At 42.1% G+C, this 19,296-nt stretch overlaps 1 protein-coding gene across 1 annotated transcript; it reads left to right on the top strand.

Annotated features, from left to right (window-relative positions):
- Positions 1 to 1,373: 1,373 nt before the first annotated feature.
- On the top strand, positions 1,374 to 18,115 carry IER3IP1 (immediate early response 3 interacting protein 1). The gene is made up of 3 exons (XM_043558755.1): positions 1,374 to 1,586; positions 15,653 to 15,754; positions 16,939 to 18,115. The coding sequence occupies exons 1-3, from the start codon at positions 1,496 to 1,498 to the stop codon at positions 16,992 to 16,994; spliced, it is 249 nt and encodes an 82-aa protein (XP_043414690.1). The 5' UTR covers positions 1,374 to 1,495; the 3' UTR covers positions 16,995 to 18,115.
- The last annotated feature ends 1,181 nt before the right edge of the window (positions 18,116 to 19,296 follow it).

Below are 19,296 nucleotides of genomic sequence, written 5' to 3'. Positions count from 1 at the left end.
ATTTTATTTATTTATTTATTTATTATTTATTTATTTTTTTAAATTTTTTTTTCAACGTTTATTTATTTTGGGGACAGAGAGAGACAGAGCATGAACGGGGGGAGGGGCAGAGAGAGAGGGAGACACAGAATTGGAAACAGGCTCCAGGCTCTGAGCCATCAGCCCAGAGCCCGACGCGGGGCTCGAACTCACGGACCGCGAGATCGTGACCTGGCTGAAGTCGGACGCTTAACCGACTGCGCCACCCAGGCGCCCCTACAGACAGGGCATTTTAAAGGGAGAATGAGAGAGAAGAAAAGGAGGTGAACAGGGGCTCTGTAAAGTCAAAAGATGGGAAAAATGACAGAGGGGTGGTCAGTATAAATGTTGACTGGCCAGTTGGGACTGTTAGCTGGCAATGATCAAAGTTAGGATTCTACCCTCCCACAGACACTGGGAAACAAGAGGCCTTATTCTTTCTGAAGATTATATTATAAGGGAATGGCTTTCAGGTCAGAAAGACACTCCTGAATTACAGGAAATACATATACATCTCAAAGGCACAGAGGAAGGAGTCACAATGTAGGCCTTTTTAAGTAAAATGTTGCAAGAAAGGATGGTCAGGGGCCTATTTTCAGGTTGGCTAGAACAAACAGTAAATACTTTTGGCAGCCTTGAGCTTTCTTTAAGGGGGGCTGGGGTCATCCTAAGGATGTGGCCTTCAGCTATTAGGAACTACGCTACCGTTTAAGGGAGGGGCAGGAAAGTGGATGAAATCATTTGTGTTGAGAGTCTAGTTTCCATAGGCTGAGGTTGAGGCCTAGTGGAGAAGAGGCCTCAATAGAGGCCTGGCTAGTTTGATCAAAGATAGACTGTTTCTCACTGAGTAATTTTAGTACATGTCATTTTCACTTTAAAGTTTTAACAAATGTATTTGCCAAAGCCTCTGTTTCTTCATCTGTAAAATAGGAATATTAACATCCCATACAGCTCGGGGGAGTGTCAAGTACAGTGTATTTCAAAAGAAATACAATGCAAGCCTCACATGTCATTAACAATGTCCTCATAGCCACATTAAAAAAAAAAAAGAGCACAAGTTAATGTTAACAATTCACTTTATCTACCTAATATATTTAAAATATTTCAACAGGCAATCAACATTTAAAAATTAACGAAAGATTTGACGTTCTTGTTTTCGTCCTAAGCCTTTGAAATCCCGCGTGTACAGTCTTTCCCACTTTACAGCACCCCAACCGCCGCCAGCCACATTTCCAGCTTTGAGCAGCCACGCGTGGCTGGCCACGGCACTGGACCTCACAGGTCTAGACAGCGGAGCCGACCCGCCTGGCTGACGTGAGCGTGGGGCGGGTCTAGCCGGATGGGGGCGGAGCTTCTGGGAGAGCGCGTTTGGGGCCTGCCCGGCTCCCGTAGGAGAGCGCTGGTCGTGGCGGCGCCACGTCCCCTGCGGCGGCGGCGGGAGAAAGAACGGTCGGGCCTCGGGCGGCTCCGGGAGGCTATGGCCTTTACGTTATACTCGCTGCTGCAGGCGGCCCTGCTCTGCGTCAATGCCATCGCCGTGCTGCACGAAGAGCGCTTCCTCAAGAACAGTGAGTGAGGCCGCGGGGCCGGGCTGGGGGGAGGGGGGGAGGCGGCGGCGGAGCCCCGGGAGAGCGGTGCCCGGTCGGGCCGCGGGAGGGGACAGCCTGGGCCGGGACCGACGGGAGGCCGAGGGCTCTACTCTTAGGGCCCTTCCTTGACGGGAGGAAGCCGAGCCACTTCCGTCTCACCGAGTTTGAGCTCAACACGGGGTGAAGATTGTTTAACAGGTGCGCCCTGCGTGCCGGACCCCCGGGGTCGGGATGGGGAGGGATACAGAAGACCCAGGGGCGCCCCTGCCCCTGCAGTTTGTTTAGGTTAGTAATTTAATGCACTCGTCTGTGACTGTTTTTAATGGTCAGAAACCTGGGGTCTGAGTTTTTAGGTACAGAGGGAGGGGCGTGGCTCATTTTGGAGTGTGGGTAATTAGAAGAATGAACTGATGGAGGGCCGTAGGGTTCCTGGTCTTTGCGGATAGGAGGAAAGGGACAGTGTTCGGATTATCAGGACATCCAGCTACCCACGTTCCTAGAAAAGTTTATGCAGCACAGCTTATTGGATGCCTACAGTGTGCCAGGCTAGAATCTAAGAATAGCAAGATGAAGACACAATTATGTGCGCTGGTAACTCACAATACAGCGATTTGCGTGCCATCCCGCGCAGGCCACTTTTTGCTGTATGAGGCAAAATTAAGACAGGATAGTCTGTGATGTGACATCGTTTATCTGCACAGGTATGCCAGATACACAAAGGATACCATCATTCGTCTGCAAGCGTACCAGACATATCTGTGTGAATCACTGAAACTCAGACCCATTTATTCCTTCAGATTTGTTGAGCACAAACTGTGTGCTGGGCCCATGTAATTAGGAGGTGGGGTTACAGCAGTCCCCTTGCCCTTCTAATGGAAGTTCATTTAAATTAAAAAATGAACAAGGAATAATGACACGTATGCAGAATATTGTGAAACAGAAGTGCAGGGAAACGCTGACGCGTGAATCTTTGAAAGCTTCGTGGATGAAGCGGGTCTAACCCAAAATCTGATAAGTGAGTAAACGTTAATTCGGTGAAGGCTAAAGGTTGGGAGAAGTTGGGAGGGTGAGGAGTAACACTGAGTGTGAAAACTGGGGCAGGTGAAAACAAGGTCTTAAACAGAGTAGTGACATGACCAGATTCGTGTTATTTGCAAGATCCTTCTCACTGCAGTGTGGAGAACAGACTGAACAGGGTAGAATAGTGGGTGTGGGGGGCACCATTTCAAACAGGGCAAATAGAAATGGTGGGTATCACATCAGTTGACTGGGTGTAATAATAACTAACACTGAACACCACGTACCAGGATCTGTATCAAGTGCTTTGCTTAGATTATTAACTCGTGTAACCCTCACAACACCCTGTGAGATCGGTACTGTTTTCATCCCCACTTTACAGATGGGAAACCTGACGCGCCAAAGAGAGGAAGTAACTTTTCTATGATCACACAGCTAGAAAGTGGCAGAGCTAGGATTCACCTTAGGCATTCTGACTCAGAAGTCTGTCTCCTCACTAGTATACTATGCAGAAAAGTAGAAAAGATCTTACGGGGGCTGGGTTTTTCTCCCCCAAGAGATACATTGAGGTCCTAACCCTCGGTACCTGTGAAGATGACAGTATTTGGAAATAGGGTCTTTCAGGTGTAATCGAGAAGGTCACACTGGATGAGGAAGGCCAATGAGGTGTCCATATATGGAGAGAGAGACACACACAGGGGGAAGAAGGCCAAGTGACAACAGAGGCAGAGAGTGCAGGGATGTAGCTGGACACCGGAGAATGCCAGGAATTGCCGGTAACTACCAGAAGCTGCGAGAGGCATAGATGAGAACGTTCCTCAGAGGCCCCAAAAGGAACCAACTCTGCTGACGCCTTGATTTTAGACTTCCGGTCCCCAGAACTGTGAGAAAATAAATTTCTGTCGTGTTAAGCCACCCAGTTTGCGGCACTTTGCTATGGTAGTCCTGGAGACTAATACCGATCAGGAGATATTTCGAAAGTAGAAAAAGCAGGATTTGCTGTTTGGATGTTGGGAATGAGGGAGGGAAGAAAAAGTCAGAGTCAAAGATCTCCTGGTTTTCTGGCTTAAGCACCTGAGTGAAACGTAGTACCTTTACCAAGGCGTAGAGAGTACTGGAAGAAAAACGAGGGCAGCAGTGGTGGGTAAGAAGGTGAAAAGATAGTGAAATAAGTTTTGGACGTGGTGAGTTTGAGATTTCTGTGAGATAGGCAAGTGCAGATGTGGAATAGTCTGTTGGTCTATAGAGTTAAGTCTATAGAACAGAAGCAAGAGTCACAGGAGAGGTTGCATTTGAGTTTATCGAGCACAGGTGATGAATGAAGCCACCACGTAAAGAGAGAAAATCTCTCAGGGAAAGAACAGATGACGAAGAGAATTGGTGACCAGGACAGTCCCAGAATCTCTTTGAGTATTTAATGTTTACGTAGAGATGGGAGAACTGACAGGAGAAGTTGCTGAGTGAGCAAAACAAGAGAAGAGGGAACACGTAGCAGTGGGTTTCACAGAAGCCAAGGAGTGTTAGGAGGAGAGGTAGTACGACAGTGGAACGTTCTGAGGAATAAGATAAGGATGGAAAAGCGTCCTAAGCATCCAGAGTAATAGCAGTCAGTGGTGATTCTACACAGGTGGCTGTAACTGTGGATAAAATCCAAATTGGCATGTGTTGAGAAGTGAGTGGAAGGGGATACAATGGAGATCACCATAGCAAATACGATAATAATGAAAAAGACGGAGATCTGTGAGAATTACCAAAATGTGACACCTCTAGAGACACAAAGTGAGCTGTTGGAAAGATGGCGCCGTTAGACTTGCTTGACACAGGATTGCCACAAACCTCTAATTTGTAAAAAACACAGTATCGGGGAAGTGACATAAAGGCAAGCAACGAAGCAAGGTGTGCCTGTCTAACGTTGCGTAAGTTGAAGGTGTACAAGGATCGTTGGCTACACGGATATGCTGCGGGACGCTTATTACCGCAGTTAGTGTTCTTCACCTCACATAATTGTAATTTTGTTGTTGTGGTTGTGGGGGCGAGAACATTTAAAATTTTCTCTCAAGGCAACTCTCAGGTATACAGTACAGTATCGTTAACCATGGTCACCATGCGGTACGTTAGATCCCTGGAACTCACTCATCTTATCACTGAGTTTGTACCTTTGGACCAGGAACTTCCCATTTGCCTCACTGCTCAACCCCTGGCAACCACCATATTACTCTGTTTCTGTGAATTTGATGTTTGTAGATCCCACATGTAAGTGAGATGATACAATATTTGTCTTTGACTTAATTTCACTTGCTGTAATACTGTCAGGATATACTCACGTTGTCACAAATGACAGCTTTCTCTTTTTTGTGGCTGAATAATACTCCACCTTTATATACACCACATTTCCTTTTTCTGCTCGTCTGTCAGTGGGCACCTAAGTTGTTTCTTGGCATTATTGTGAATAATGCAGTGAACATGGGCGTGCAGATATCTCAAGATAGTGATTTCATCTCTTGGATACATTCTCAGAAGTGAGATTGCTGGATCATGTAGTAGTTCTGGTTTTAATTTTTTTGAGGAACCTCTACACTATTCTTCATCGTGACTGTACCCATTTACATTTCCCTCAACCAAACACAAGGGTTCCCTTTTTCCACATCCTTGCCAGCATTTATTATCTCTTGTCTCTCCCCCCTCCCCCTGCATCTACAGTTTGGGTGTTTTTTGTTTGTTTTTGTTTTTTATTTTGAGAGAGCGAGCATGTGAGCGCGAGCAGGGGAGGGGCAGAGAGGGAGAGACAGAATCCCAAGCAGGCTCTGCTTGGTTAGCGCAGAGCCTGATGGGGGGCCCAAACCCACGAACCACGAAATCATGACCTGAGCTGAGATCCAGAGTCAGACACTTAACCATCTGAGCTACCCAAGTGTCTTTATCTCTTGTTTTTTGTTTTTTGGGGTTTTTTTTGATAATGGCCATTCTAACAGGTGTGAAATGATTTCTCATTGTGGTTTTGATTTGTATTTCTCTGATGATAAGTGATATTGAGCACCTTTTCATATACTTGTTGGCCATTTTTGTGTCTTTAAAAAATGTCTATTCAAATCTTCTACCCATTTTTTAAAAATTTTATTTTGCAAGAGAGCTTAGGATTCTCTCTCTCTGTCTCACTTTCTCTCAAAATAAATAAACTTTTAAAAAGATGAATATATTAATACTTAGTATTAATATTTAATATTATTGATGTACAGATTTAATGCAATGTCTATCAAAATTCCAGCTGGCTTTTTACAGAAACTGACACGTTGCTTCTAAAGGAAATGGACCCAGAATTGCCAAAATGATCTTGAAAGAGAATATAATGCCCAGACCTTACTCCAGACCTGCATTAATATTTTCCAGAAGTGAAGTTCACCGGTGTCTTTTCCAAAATTTCTGCAGGTGACTTAGCTTTTTGCCCCTAAATGAAAATCACTGCTACAAAACTGTTAGAATGCCCCAGAAATGTTAATACTTTGCCTCCTAGAACTTTGTCTTCACTTCCTCTTCTCTCCAGAAGTAGCACAGATATTTTATCTGAACATGTGTTTTGAATATGGTCCCAGAGCTAAGGAAAAACCTACGTTGTCATACCTTAAGTGGATAAGCTATTTTAAAACATTTAAGGGACGCCTGGCTGGCTAAGTCAGTAGAGCATATAGCTCTTGATCTCAGGGTCGTGAGTTCAAGCCCCACATTGGGCATGGAGCCTACTTAAAAATAACAACAACAACACCTTTATTTAGGGGTGCCTGGTTGGCTCAGTCGGAGGACAGTAGGACTCGGTTGTGAGTTTGACCCTCATGTGATTACTACTACAAAAAAAAAAATAATAATAATAATAAACAAAATATCTAGCCAAACTATGGAAAGAGCCCAAATGTCCATCAGCTAGTGAATGGATAAAGAAGATGTGATATATATGCACAATGGAATATTACTTGGCCATCAAAAAGAATGAAATCTTGTCATTTGCAATGATGTGGATGGACTTAGAGTATATTGTGCTAAACAAAATAAGTCAGAGAAAGACAAATACCATATGATTTCACTCATATGTGGAAGTTAAGAAACAAAACAGAGAAACATATGGGGAAGAGGAAGAAACAAACCATAAGAGACTCTGAATGATAGAGAACAAACTAAGGGTTGATGGAGGAAGGTGGGTGGGAGATGGGTTAAATGGGTGATGGGTATAAGGGGGGCACTTGTGATGAGCACTGGGTGTTGTCTGTAAGTGATGAAGCACTTGAATACTCCTGAAACCAATACTGCACTGTATGTTAACTAACTGGAATTTGAATAAATTTGACAAGATTTTAAAAAGTTAAATAGTAAAAAAAAAAACAAAACAACTAAATATGTTTTAAAATAGAATTTTAAAATATTTTAAGTATTTGTTAAATATTGTTTATGTAGGCTCTTAACTCTTGCCTAGATTTTTATAGTAACCTCCTCAGTGGTCCCCTCCCTCCAATTTTGTTCCTCTTTCTTTTACCTTCCATGAGAAGCTGAACGTGTTCCTCAGTGGTTTGAAATTCTTGAAATTTCTAACATCCATAGCCTTTAATATAAAAGTCAGACTTCCTCGTGTGACTTATAAACTCACATCACATTATGATGTGTCCCTTCCTCCCTTTCCTTCCCTTCTTTGACCCTTCTGCAGTATTTACCCCATGTGCTATTCTTACCATGGTTCTCTCTCTCCTCTACTCATACTTCTCCGCCTTCAGTGACTTTGACTTAGGTCAGAATGACCTTTAAGGCATATCTTTGCCATTTGCCTCTCCCAGAAACCATCACTGACCTATTCTGTGGGCCGTAGCACCACTGCAGTTTCATTCCGTCTTTTCCAGTAGGCTGATGACAGGGATTCTCTCATTTTTACAATTCCATCAGTCAGTGAGTATTTTCTAAGTAACTGAATAATGTTACCATTATCGTATTCTTGCAATTCCTGATTTGAGAGCTGTATGTTTATTCAAATAGTTGAACCAGTATTTTGATTGCAGTGCAGAGAATGTGTTGTATCCTCTAGTGTTTCACAATGACACAAATTCCCTTTTTGTGCAAGGAAAAAAAAAAGACATAGTGAATTTTAATACCTGTCCAAGTTATTCTTACTAGTTTTTGCTTATGGTGCCCAGTATGTATCCCTTTGACGAGGATCATGTCCAGTAGTAGTTATGAGTGCTACAAAAGAAGCATTTCGTACATGAAACATTATGAGTCCACTCTGGCTGCCATGACAGAATATCATAGCCTGGGTGGCTTAAACAACAGAAATTTATTTTCGCACAGTTCTAGAGGCTGGAAGTCTGAGATAAGGGTGCCAACATGGTTGAGTTCTGGTGGGGGTATTCTGGCTTGCAGATGGCCGCCTTCTCACTGTGTCCTCACATGGCTAGGTGGAAGCGAGGAGGGGAATCGAGATCTCTTTCTTCCTCTTTTTTGTTAGGCCACAGTCCTATCAAATTAGTGCCTTGCCCTTATGACCCACGTAACCATACTTAGCTCCTTAAGACCCCATCTCCATGTAAGCTTCAACACAGGAATGTGGGGAGAACACAATTCAGTCCATCGCAAGTAATTAAAATATTATTACAAGGTATTTTGGTTCAGGGTTTAAGTGACTGCTCCAAAGCCAATGTAATATTAGAGTTTAGAGTAGTGAGATCTGTAACTATATGTCTGTAAATATATACTCCTGAAAAGCATTTGTTGAATTTCATCACAGATTAAGCAGAAATTATTACATTGGGCTGAGAATTATGTGGACCCACGAGAGATTAGTCCAAGTGTACCAGATCGTTTACTTCAACCTTGATCTTGTTGATCAAAGTAATTTTTTATTTTTTTTAATGTTTGTTTAGAGAGAGAGAGAGCTAGAGTTCGTTCTCTCTCTCTCTCTCTCTCTCTCTCTATCTCTCTCTCTCTCTCTCTCTCTCTCTCTCTCTCTCGCATGTGCGGGGGAGGGGCAGAGAGAGAGGGAGTGAGAGAATCCCAACAGGCTCCGCGCTGTCAGCACAGAGCCTGATGCAGGGCTTGATCCCATTAACCATGAGATCATGACCTGAGCCGAAATCGAGTTGTGTGCTCAACCCAGTGAGCCACCCAGGCGCCCCTTAATCAAGGTAATTTTTTAAAACATATGTTAGCAGAGTTCTTTGTGTAGTTTATTAGGTACTTTCACGTCTGTGATGGCATTTGATTCACATACCAACTTGGTGACATTGACAAAGTGAAGCACACTCATCTCTTTTGTAGATGTGGAAACTGATCTTAGAGAGGCTGAGATTTGCCCAGGGTCAGCCAGCCCTCAGAACAGTAGGTAATGCTTTTTCTTCAGAATGTATTTAGCTGAAGGTTTTTGGCTCAATCTGGATGGATTGCTATTTTGTGTATGACTTTTTGAAGTCTGGGCAGCAGCAGAACATGTTTGGTGTTTGCTAATAACTAACTTTTATATTTAATTCTATTCCTAAAATTATGGCAGCTGGCCAGTGCTGGCAGGTCTTATCATTTATTCTTTTCTAGGCCCTCTAGCTATGGAAGTGTCAAGAGAGCTGCAGAATTAAATCTTTCTCCTTTAAAAAAAAAAAAAAAAAAAAAAGGACAAAACTCTTTCAAGCTTTTGGCCAGTTTCCTTAGGAAAACAACCGAGACTCCCTAAGTAGCAGTTGGAGGGAAAGCTATTTGTTAGAGTAAAAGAATAATCCATGGCACCTGGTCTTTTACTTGTCACTCTTGTGTTTGTCCATAGAATATCTAGACAGATGATTTACTCTCTACCCAAAATTTAGTTTTCATTCTAGGGACTTGAGAATAGAGACTAGGCTAAAGCTAACTGATAACTTACTGTTTATTTTGGAAACAGAGAGACATACTGTGAGCAGGGGACAGGCAGACAGAGAGGGAGACACAGAATCTGTAACAGTCTCCAGCCTCTGAGCTGTCAGCACAGAGCCCAACACGGGGCTCAAACCCACAAACAGCAAGATCATGACTTGAGCCAAAGTCATATGCTTAACCAACTGAGCCTCCCAGGTGCCCCAGAAATTATGTTTTCTGATAAAAACTGGGTGTGTAGAAACAAGTCCTTTTTACCTAGATCTAAGAGATTGTGGCTGTGGGTGGAAAGGATTGATTTTAGTAATGATAACTTCCGAAAAGCAAGTGAAGGAAATGAAACCAACAATTCCATTTAAAGCTGGTTTGGTTTGACTTGATTTGATTTATATATATATATATATATATATATATATATATATATATATAATTTATTGTCAAGTTGGCTGACATACAGTGTATATATACAGTGTGGTCTTGGTTTTGGGAGTAGATTCCCATGATTCATCATTAAAGCTTGTTTTAAAATGTAATTTTAAATATTCAGAGTGATTCCTGAATGAAACCTCTCTACTTGTAGACTTTGTCTCTGCCCTCAGGGGGTTCATGCTCTGCAGAGGAACTTCTTTTTTTTTTTTAAATTTTTTTTTTCAACGTTTATTTATTTTTTGGGGGACAGAGAGAGACAGAGCATGAATGGGGGAGGGGCAGAGAGAGAGGGAGACACAGAATCGGAAACAGGCTCCAGGCTCTGAGCCATCAGCCCAGAGCCTGACGCGGGGCTCGAACTCACGGACCGCGAGATTGTGACCTGGCTGAAGTCGGACGCTTAACCGACTGCGCCATCCAGGCGCCCCTGCAGAGGAACTTCTAATTGCAGAGGGGATTCTCCAGTGGATGAACATCTTTACAGGCTTTCTTTTGAAATTTCACTTTTCTTTATCAGTGTAATGTATAGTGTGTGTGTGGTGTTTAAAGTCAAAAAGCTCTTCTGTTTGTAAAGAAAGATAGAAGCCTCCTGCCCCATCTCTTCAACCTGAGCTTCATTTCTTAAAAGCAATTATTTTCAACTCTTCCAAGTTTCGAATCCCTGACTTACTGCTATGGAAGGGTTTTTAGTATAATTATACCATCATCAGCACATTTGTTCTTGTGTGAGCACAAGTACACACACATTTCCCCTACCCCATCTCTCCCATTTTCAGCCAATTATTGGTGATATCTGTATTCCATATTTAACATTACTATCACTGAATATTGCTCACAGCTGAACAATAAAAAAAAAACCATGCTGTCATTCTTCTAGCTTTTTTTTGGTGGTTTGGTTATAGGATTCTAGATTGGAACTAATTTTTCTTCAGAGCTTTTTTTGAAGACATTGTTTCACTTAATTTTCTAATTTCCAGTATTGATGTTAAGAAGTCTGATGCCATTCTGTTTCCTGATTCTTTGTGCAACCTGACTGGTCTCTCTGAAAGGCTTTAGAGTGTTCTTATCTTCAGAGGTCTGAGAATGTACAATGTGTGCCTCCCCCTGCCCCCCCCATTAAGCTCTTCTCTGATTGGGCCCTTTTGGCCTAAAGACTCATGTCCTTCAGTTCTGAAATATTATCTCTTAATATTTCTTTGACAGTTTCTTCCTGTTTTTCCTTCTCTCTGGAACTCCAGTTGTTTTGACAGATATATACCCTTTGTTAGCCTTGTCGAATAGGTTTTCTCAACTTAATCTGTCAACCTCTTGAACTTGTTATGCTAACATAGCAAGAACAAGAGCTCCATCTTGATTCCTTAATGTTCTTTTTTATGGCATCCTGTTCTTGTTCCATAGGTCCAATAGCTTTACTCTCTATAGATGTTCATTTTAAAAAATGTGTTGTGGGGTGCCTGGTTGGCTTAGTCAGTAGAGCATGCGACTCTTGATCTTGAGGTCGTGAGTTTGAGTCCCATGTTGGGCATAGAGATTACTTAAAAAAAATGAAATAAAAAATTAAACCAGTCACTGTAAATACATGAATAGTAAAAATGTTTTCTTCTACTTCTTGCATTGTCTCTTCCTCCGAGTCTCTTTTTCTGTTTTTGTTCTCTTTCCATGTTACAGATTGTTTCTTTTTTACTTCATTTTTTTTTTTAATTTTTAAAAATGTTTTTATTTATTTTTGAGACAGAGACAGAGCACAAGTGGGGGAGGGGCAGAGAGCGAGGGACACACAGAATCCGAAGCAGGTTCCAGGCTCTGAGCTGTCAGCACAGAGCCCTACGCGGGGCTCGAACTCACAGACTGTGAGATCATGACCTGAGCCTAAGTCGGACGCTTGACCGACTGAGCCCCCCAGGCGCCCCTTGACTTCATTTTTAAGTGTAAGGCTCAGAGGGGCTCATTGGAAGCCATGGGTGTGGTTGGGGCTTGTTTGCTGGTGGGCCTCACTGGTGCTTAAAGTTGTCTGTTTGGCTGAGGATCCCCCCCCCCCAACCCCCAGATATCAGTATCTGAAGTCTTTCTTCCTGGGCCGCTGGCCAATTACCAGAGTAATTTTCTAACTTCTTGCCTGCAGAATGTCAGTGTTCCGTGCTCCGACTTAGAGGTGCGCGGGGAAAATGGGCAAGAGCCTGACACTTCGGTGTGCAGATTTTCACTCCCTCCGCTCACATTGGATACCCCTCACTCTGGAGCTTCTTTGGTTCTCTGCTGAGAGTGAACCTCTTGCCTTTGATGGTGTGAGTGGCCAGCCCTTCTGTCAGGTCAGTCCGGGGACGGAGATGGGAGGGCAGGGGGCAGCCCACTGCTCATTTGTAGACTTTCACTGAGTCCTCTTTTTCCTTCCTGTTGTCCACACCGATGCTTTGAGCTTCCTCTCACCTTCCCAGGGTCTCAGTCTCAGCACCGTTCACCTCAGTGTTCCATTGTGCACTTCCTGCAGGGTGCAGGTGTCTAGCTTTCTCTTAGAGTCAGTCACTCTTCTTCATTTATTTCTTATTGTTCAAGTTTTGATTGGCTTCTCTGGCCTGGAAACGTGTCTCTTGTTAGTCTGTATTCTCTGTTGTCATTTTTAGTAGGGTTTCACAGGTGAAAGCTAAGATAAAAGTGTGTATCCATTGATGAGGTTCAAGGTTCAGGACATGCTACCCCAAACTATGACACCTTGGCAGTATTGAGTATTTTCAGCTGAAGGAGCCTGAGAGAATGGCAGACGCAGGAAGGTCACCCTCCCCATCTGCTCCCGCCTTGCCCTCCTTTCCCAAAGCAGGAGCTTAGTCTGCCTTGAGGATCTCACCAGAATGCAAGACTGTATAAACAAACCTTGTTACTTTCCCACCATTTATTACCCCCATTCTCAGCTCAAACTCCTTTATCTTATCAGTTCTTCACAACTGTATTGTTTCTTTGTCTCAAAAGTTTCCTGCTCTGGTCACTTCTTTGAAGTGACTGAAGCCTTCTCTGAAGGCTCCCAGGTACATGTAAAAAGTTAATAGAGTTTGTATGCTTTTCTCCTGTTTATCTGTTTTTATCAGTTTAATTTTCGGAAGTAGCCAGGGACCCCAGGGGGGTCAGGGTCAACTTTTTCCTGCCCGACCCCATCCCATCGTGTTGAACCAGAACCACACTGCATTTTCGTTGTGCAGAACTGTCACAGAGGCTTCTGTAAGTCCGTTATCCCAGCCATGTTGCTTTCCCATAGAAGTTTTCCTGTAGCAGTTATGCAGGTTGGACCCTGACACCGCTGCTGGTGGGACGTCATTCTGTGTGTCCTGTGTGTCTGCGGAGTCTGATACGAAATCGTGTTGCCACACTGTAAGTAGGTGAAGGCTGGTGCCACAGTTTGAACTTAAATTACAAAAAGAGGATTGCCGTTCAGTGGCGAATGCTGGCTGAGCTGCTGGAAGAGTGAGACAGTTATTTGGAGGAAAGACATTGTAGTAAAATTCGTAATACATTAAAAGCAAATGCTGGGAAAGCAGCATAAGTACATTTGCTTGCTGGAGAGAGTACGTCTGGAGGTGGAAGGGTAACGTTGCCCAGGCAAGATGCAGGTATATTTTCTAAAATTATTTTTAGCTTGGATAGATGTATACATTTAATATTGGAGGACCTGCCCCCCTCCCCTAAAGCTACAATGGATTGATTTGTTCATGTTATAACTTGCTGCGTCGTAAAAATTAAGAAATAGAGTTCTGTGGAAGTCTTCGTCTGTGGTCCTAGAATTTACCTAATTTCACCTTGTCCCAGATTAACCCAGATAATTCACTTCAATTCTACAAACATTCACTAAGTACTTGCAGTGGGGTGGGGGTGCGGGAGAGTGGGAAGGTGAAGAAAGTATAAATTTAGTCCCTGTCTTCCAGGGTTTTATTCAGTCTAATGAGAGACACTTGAAAACAACTAACCAAGAAGGAGAACAGAGTCACTACAGTCAGTCAGCTATTTGGGGAACAAAGAGAAAGAAGGTTCATTATGATATGAGAGGAATGTAGGAAAGGCCCTGACACTGAAGGCAGTGACTCAGAAGCTGTCTTTAACATGTACCACAATTAGTGGGCATTGAGAGTGATGAGGAACACGTGGAGGGTGGTGGTGGGATATAGGGCAAGAATGTGAGTTTAAGGAGTTTGAACTTTATTCAGTAGGCAGTGGGAATCATCACATGATTGTGAGGTAGAAAGATCTGACCCTTTAAGGGAGAAAACTCACAGGGTTAAGACAGCTAGATTACAGAGGCATCTGGTGAAAGAGTCTTGCAAGAGATGGTGTAGGGTCGGACTGTGATGGTGTCTGTACTGGGGGAGCCCAACAAAGAGTGACACCCCTGCCGACTGGGAAGGCCGTCAGCACAACACAAGCTAGGCCCTGAGGGGGGAGTGCTAGTCAGAACACATCAGCTCTGTTGTGAACTTGATTTTTAAATTACTTTTATCCCACAGCATATCTCAGTGTTGATGTGACACAAAAAAGCAAACAGCCATTTTTTAACCTTTATTTCAACCAAATAAAAGTTGACTAAATGAGTTACAGTCTTGTTACCTGAGACTTGGTTCTTTCGTGTATAAAATAAAGACCGTCTTTGAGATTAAGGGCCAACCTGTCAGGAATTAAGCCCTACAGTCATGGGAGATACAAAATAATTGAAGATGTGAGAAGTGGGCCTGAAATGCGGACAAGAGACAACCTGCAGAAATGAGGACTTGTAGGTCTTCAGAAGAATGTATGACAATAAAGAAAGAACTAGCAGGTAAAGGGGAAAAAATAATGTTTTATAATATCAGGAAAATGATGCAGAAGAAGGTAAATGACTCATTTACAGAGAATAAGTGGGGTAGCGGGCTCGGTTCCTCAGCTCTGAATTGAGAAATGAGGAGAGTGATGGAGGGGAAAGTCCCCTGCCCTTGCTGGTGGGATGGAGCACAGCTCTCAGAAAGCCTAAGCAAGCGCCACCAGCTAGGTGTCCCTTAACATTTCCTCAAGTAATGTAGCCGGTATGTCTCAGCTGCAACATTTTCATACTGATACTGTGTTGGATCTTAGAAATTCTGATTTGAGCTAATTAATTATTGAGTTTGACAGTATGCCTTGCTTTTCAGTTTTGACCTGGAAAATGTTTTGTTTAAAAAAGGAGGAAAGGGGCGCCTGAGTGGCTCAGTCAGTTAGGCATCCGACTTTGGCCCAGGTCACAATCTCACGGTTCGTGGGTTCCGGCCCCGCGTCGGACTCCGTGCTGACAGCTCAGAGCCTGGACCCTGCTTCGGAGTCTGTGTCTCCCTCTCTCTCTGCCCATCCCCTGCTCGTGCTCTCTCTCTCTCTCTCTCTCTCAAAAATAAAGAAATATTAAAAGAAAATTTTTCAAAAGGAGGAAGAAACCAGTCAGCGTGTCACAACAATCATATTCACTGAATTAAACACCGTGGAATGATTTAGACCTTATATATAAAGTACTATATAATATAGTACTTTATAAAATCAAACTGGAAATAAGATTGTTGCTGCTATCAAAAAGTAAAGAATATACAATATTTAATCAGTACTGTATAACTTTGAAGTCAGATGCCTTTATATTTTATGTCTTTAACAATGACTCAAGCTAATTTTTCAGAAGATGACTAATGAGGAAGCAAGGTGAGTGCATAATAAATTTTAACACAGCTAATCATTTTTATATCATGCAGTTGGCTGGGGAACAGACCAGGGAATTGGTGGATTCGGAGAGGAGCCAGGAATTAAATCTCAGCTAATGAACCTTATTCGATCTGTAAGAACTGTGATGAGAGGTAAGAAGAAAAACTAGTGAAACACTCTTTAAAGTTTTAATTTTGCGGTGTTGGTTTAAGTAGCAAAGCTTCTGAGGGTGAACATCATCACATACTGTTTTTGTGGCAATTTTTATTCTCTTTAGCCTGGCTTTACTGTTCAGAAGCTACTGGTTTCTTTCTTAGTTTACCTCTCATTTCTGTCTAAACCACTTGAAGCAAATGGAATGCTCAGTGGTAGAATCTGTTCTCATGACCTGAAACCTGTTCTCAGACCTGAAAGCAGTGTTCTTGCCTTTTGGAAAGTCTGTTGCTTCAAGTAGTAAAGTCATCTAGAGTCCTACAAGGCTTTTGAGAGAAGAACAAAAGTCCTGTGTCTGCCATTCTATTGGAAATTATTTTAGTGCAACTGAAGAAAAAAGGGTTCAAAACTTATTTAAAACAATTAAAATTAGGGCCTCTCTCTCTCCCTCTTTATTAGCTGTTTTGATCACAAGTTTAGATAGAATGGTAAATAAGTTCACTCTCAATTTAGTGGTGAAATGGGTTACCTGGCTGGCTCAGGAGCATGCCGCTCTTGATCTCAGGGTCGTGAGTTCGAGCCCCATGTGGGGTGTAGACATTACTTAAATAAATAAAAGTTAAGAAATTTAGTGGTGAAACTGGAGTCTTTGCTCTTTGTTTTTGTTGTTTGTTTGGGGGCGGGGAGGGGCAGAAGGAGAGGGAAAGAATCTTAAGCAGGCTTCATGCCCAGCCCTACCCAGCATGGAGCCCCACTCAGGGTGAGGCTTGATTTCACAACCCATGAGATTATGACCTTAGCTGAAATCAAGAGTTGGATGCGTAACTGGCTGAGCCACCCAGGCGCCTTGTGCTCTTCATTTGTAACGTCAAGTGTCACAGCCATGTGGGTCTACTTCTGCCTGGGTCCACTGTGCTGCTGTGTTCCCAGCATTGCACCAGCACCATTCACATATGCTTCGTATTGATCTCGTTGCACCAGGTGACGCTTACCCCAGTCACACAAGCCCTCTTTATAATAAGTTTTGGATCTTATGATCCAGTGCACGTTCCTTTGTTACAAGTGTTTGCAACATGATTATGAATGACATTGGTAGAGATTTTCATCCTTCCTGGATGCTAGTAACTATTACTTTTTTTCTGCTATTTTCTTTATAGTAACAAACTTTTTTTTTTCTTTGCAGTGCCATTGATAATAATAAACTCAATTGCAATTGTATTACTCTTATTATTTGGGTGAAGAACAGTGGGGGAAATGGAGACTCAGAAGAAGAGATGCCAGCAGAAGTTATTACTTCGGTCATTATTGGAATATACATGTCTTCGCTGGTCATCCTTGCACTTGACAAAAATGTAAACCTGACAATAAAACCAGAGTCCTATTTATCTGATTTTTTTACAAATGTTGCATTTATAATTTCATTATAAAAAAAATTAGGTCATCAGAGGCAGTAACAATCCAAGATTGGGATATATTTGATTGCTAACTATTAATAAAAGTTCATGCTATGGTAAAGATTGTTAAAAGGGTACAGGACTGTCACGTTTATAGAGATTTTTCTCTCTCACTTCTCAGGGATAAATTTTCAATGTTTTGAAGTTCCTCATGACATGGCTGTGATGTGAGAGTGTTTATCTTCCTACATAAAATTTAAAGGATTTTTAAAAAGTGATTACTACAGATAAAATGATAAATAGGTAATTTGGATAATTTTACTTTGAACTCTTTATTTTGTCTATGTATCATCTTGGCTGTGACAAATTCAAATTTATAGAACTATTGAGCAATACTCTCTGATTTCAGGGAGAATTCTAATTTTGTGAGTCAGATAGTCACAGGATAGTTGTGCTTTTAAGTTCTTTTCGTGCGTTTGTTATTTTATTAATTGGCCTGAATGATGAGAACAGACCACTCTCTACATATTTCCATTGGTAGAAAAATCTGTGTGAAAAAGTCTACGCCCTTTTTTCAATAATGACTTTTTAAAAAATCTGCATAAATATTAGGCTGCAAGAGCAATCCTGAACAATCACAATTAAACTATATTATATAAGACTATTGTGAAGTATTTACCTCTCCCCCAAATTATCACATTTCCGTTTTTTGGAGTAGCAAACTAAGGGGTATAATTCTTTATTCTGTCTGTCAATAGAGAGTCATGCTAGATAAGTTTTTCATTTTGTTTTTATGTCTTAGACCATCCCATATTTGCTCATCCATTAATACAGTTTTATGCAGGAAGATTCAAACTATGTAAACGTTTTTTTCCTGGAAATTATCAGTTATGATAGTTTGAAGGAATAGAATGCCATCTTTGTTATAGGACAACATTTGTAAATAAAGTTAAATTTCCGAGTCAAGCATTTGTTTTTTGTACCTTAACCTGTCAGTGTTAACTGAATCCCGTTTCATGTGTGACACTTGTTTTATACTTGCTTTGCTGTAAAATCACTGAGCATAGGTTTAATGAAAGTAAACATCACACTTTTTTTCTTCAGTGAATTAACTGAATTGCTGATTGCATCAAAGAGACTCATGAGCAACTTTTATTCCATGACTTAAGTTACTTCTAGAACTTTGGAGCAGGTATTGAATGCCTGTTGGCCATGCCTGAATTAGATGATCTTTGGGTCGCAGGCTCGCAGCTGAACTGAAGAGATGTACCTGGGATTCTTAGTTGATTATCTGGCTCATGTGAGTAACTAACATATAACATAACTTAGAGGCAGTGTTCTTTTGGCCTTACAAAGATCTGATGCAGGAGCCCAAGTTTAATCCACTGGACAGATTCAAAAGATGCAGTTGTTTGAGAGCACTCCGAGGCTGTACAGAATTTTTAAAGGAAAGCAAAAAGAGACCTTGACCTGATGCCATTTCTCATGTAAAACTTTATAGCACAACTTCACGCTCATTTAGTGGCAGGGCACTGCCCGAGTTCACGGTCTGTTGGAGAGCAGTCACAGCAGGGCAGGATCAGAGTATTCCGTAGCAAAGTGGTTCTGAGGAAAGTGAAGTACTGAACATCAAAATATTTCATCTCTGGAGGCCACTTAATGCAATTCTAGCTTCAGTGCCCTTGAAGGCAGGTCTGTAAGCGTTCACAGGTTAGCTCCGATTTCCCCAGAGCAGCTGTGATTCAGTAACCATAGTATCTCATTTAGTTGACAATTACTTCAGTGTCTGCTTGCCTGCCCACATCCTCTCCCTTAGCCATTCTCAGTATTAGCAATTGGTGATTGTTCTAGACTCCACATATCCATGTTTATGGTCCTTATGTATTCCGTGTCTGTACACCTCTGACCTATCATGAAGGATCTTGGCTCAAGTATATACATGTTAACCAAATCCATACCCTAAACCTTAATTAAGTACAGTGGTTTTCAAATTTGTTAATGGTAGAACCAGATTGCAAAAGGGAGAACACAACTGTAATGTTCCGTTATCTACAACAGATAAGAGCAGTCCATTTATTTCTAGTTGAAGCAGAGTTAGGGTCCCAGGCCCATTGTTTCACCTCCACCCTACTCTTGTCACCCTTCCT

Source organism: Prionailurus bengalensis, chromosome D3, assembly GCF_016509475.1.
Source record: "Prionailurus bengalensis isolate Pbe53 chromosome D3, Fcat_Pben_1.1_paternal_pri, whole genome shotgun sequence".
NCBI classification, from domain to species: Eukaryota; Metazoa; Chordata; class Mammalia; order Carnivora; family Felidae; genus Prionailurus; species Prionailurus bengalensis.
This window is presented reverse-complemented; position numbering and strand designations above follow the sequence as displayed.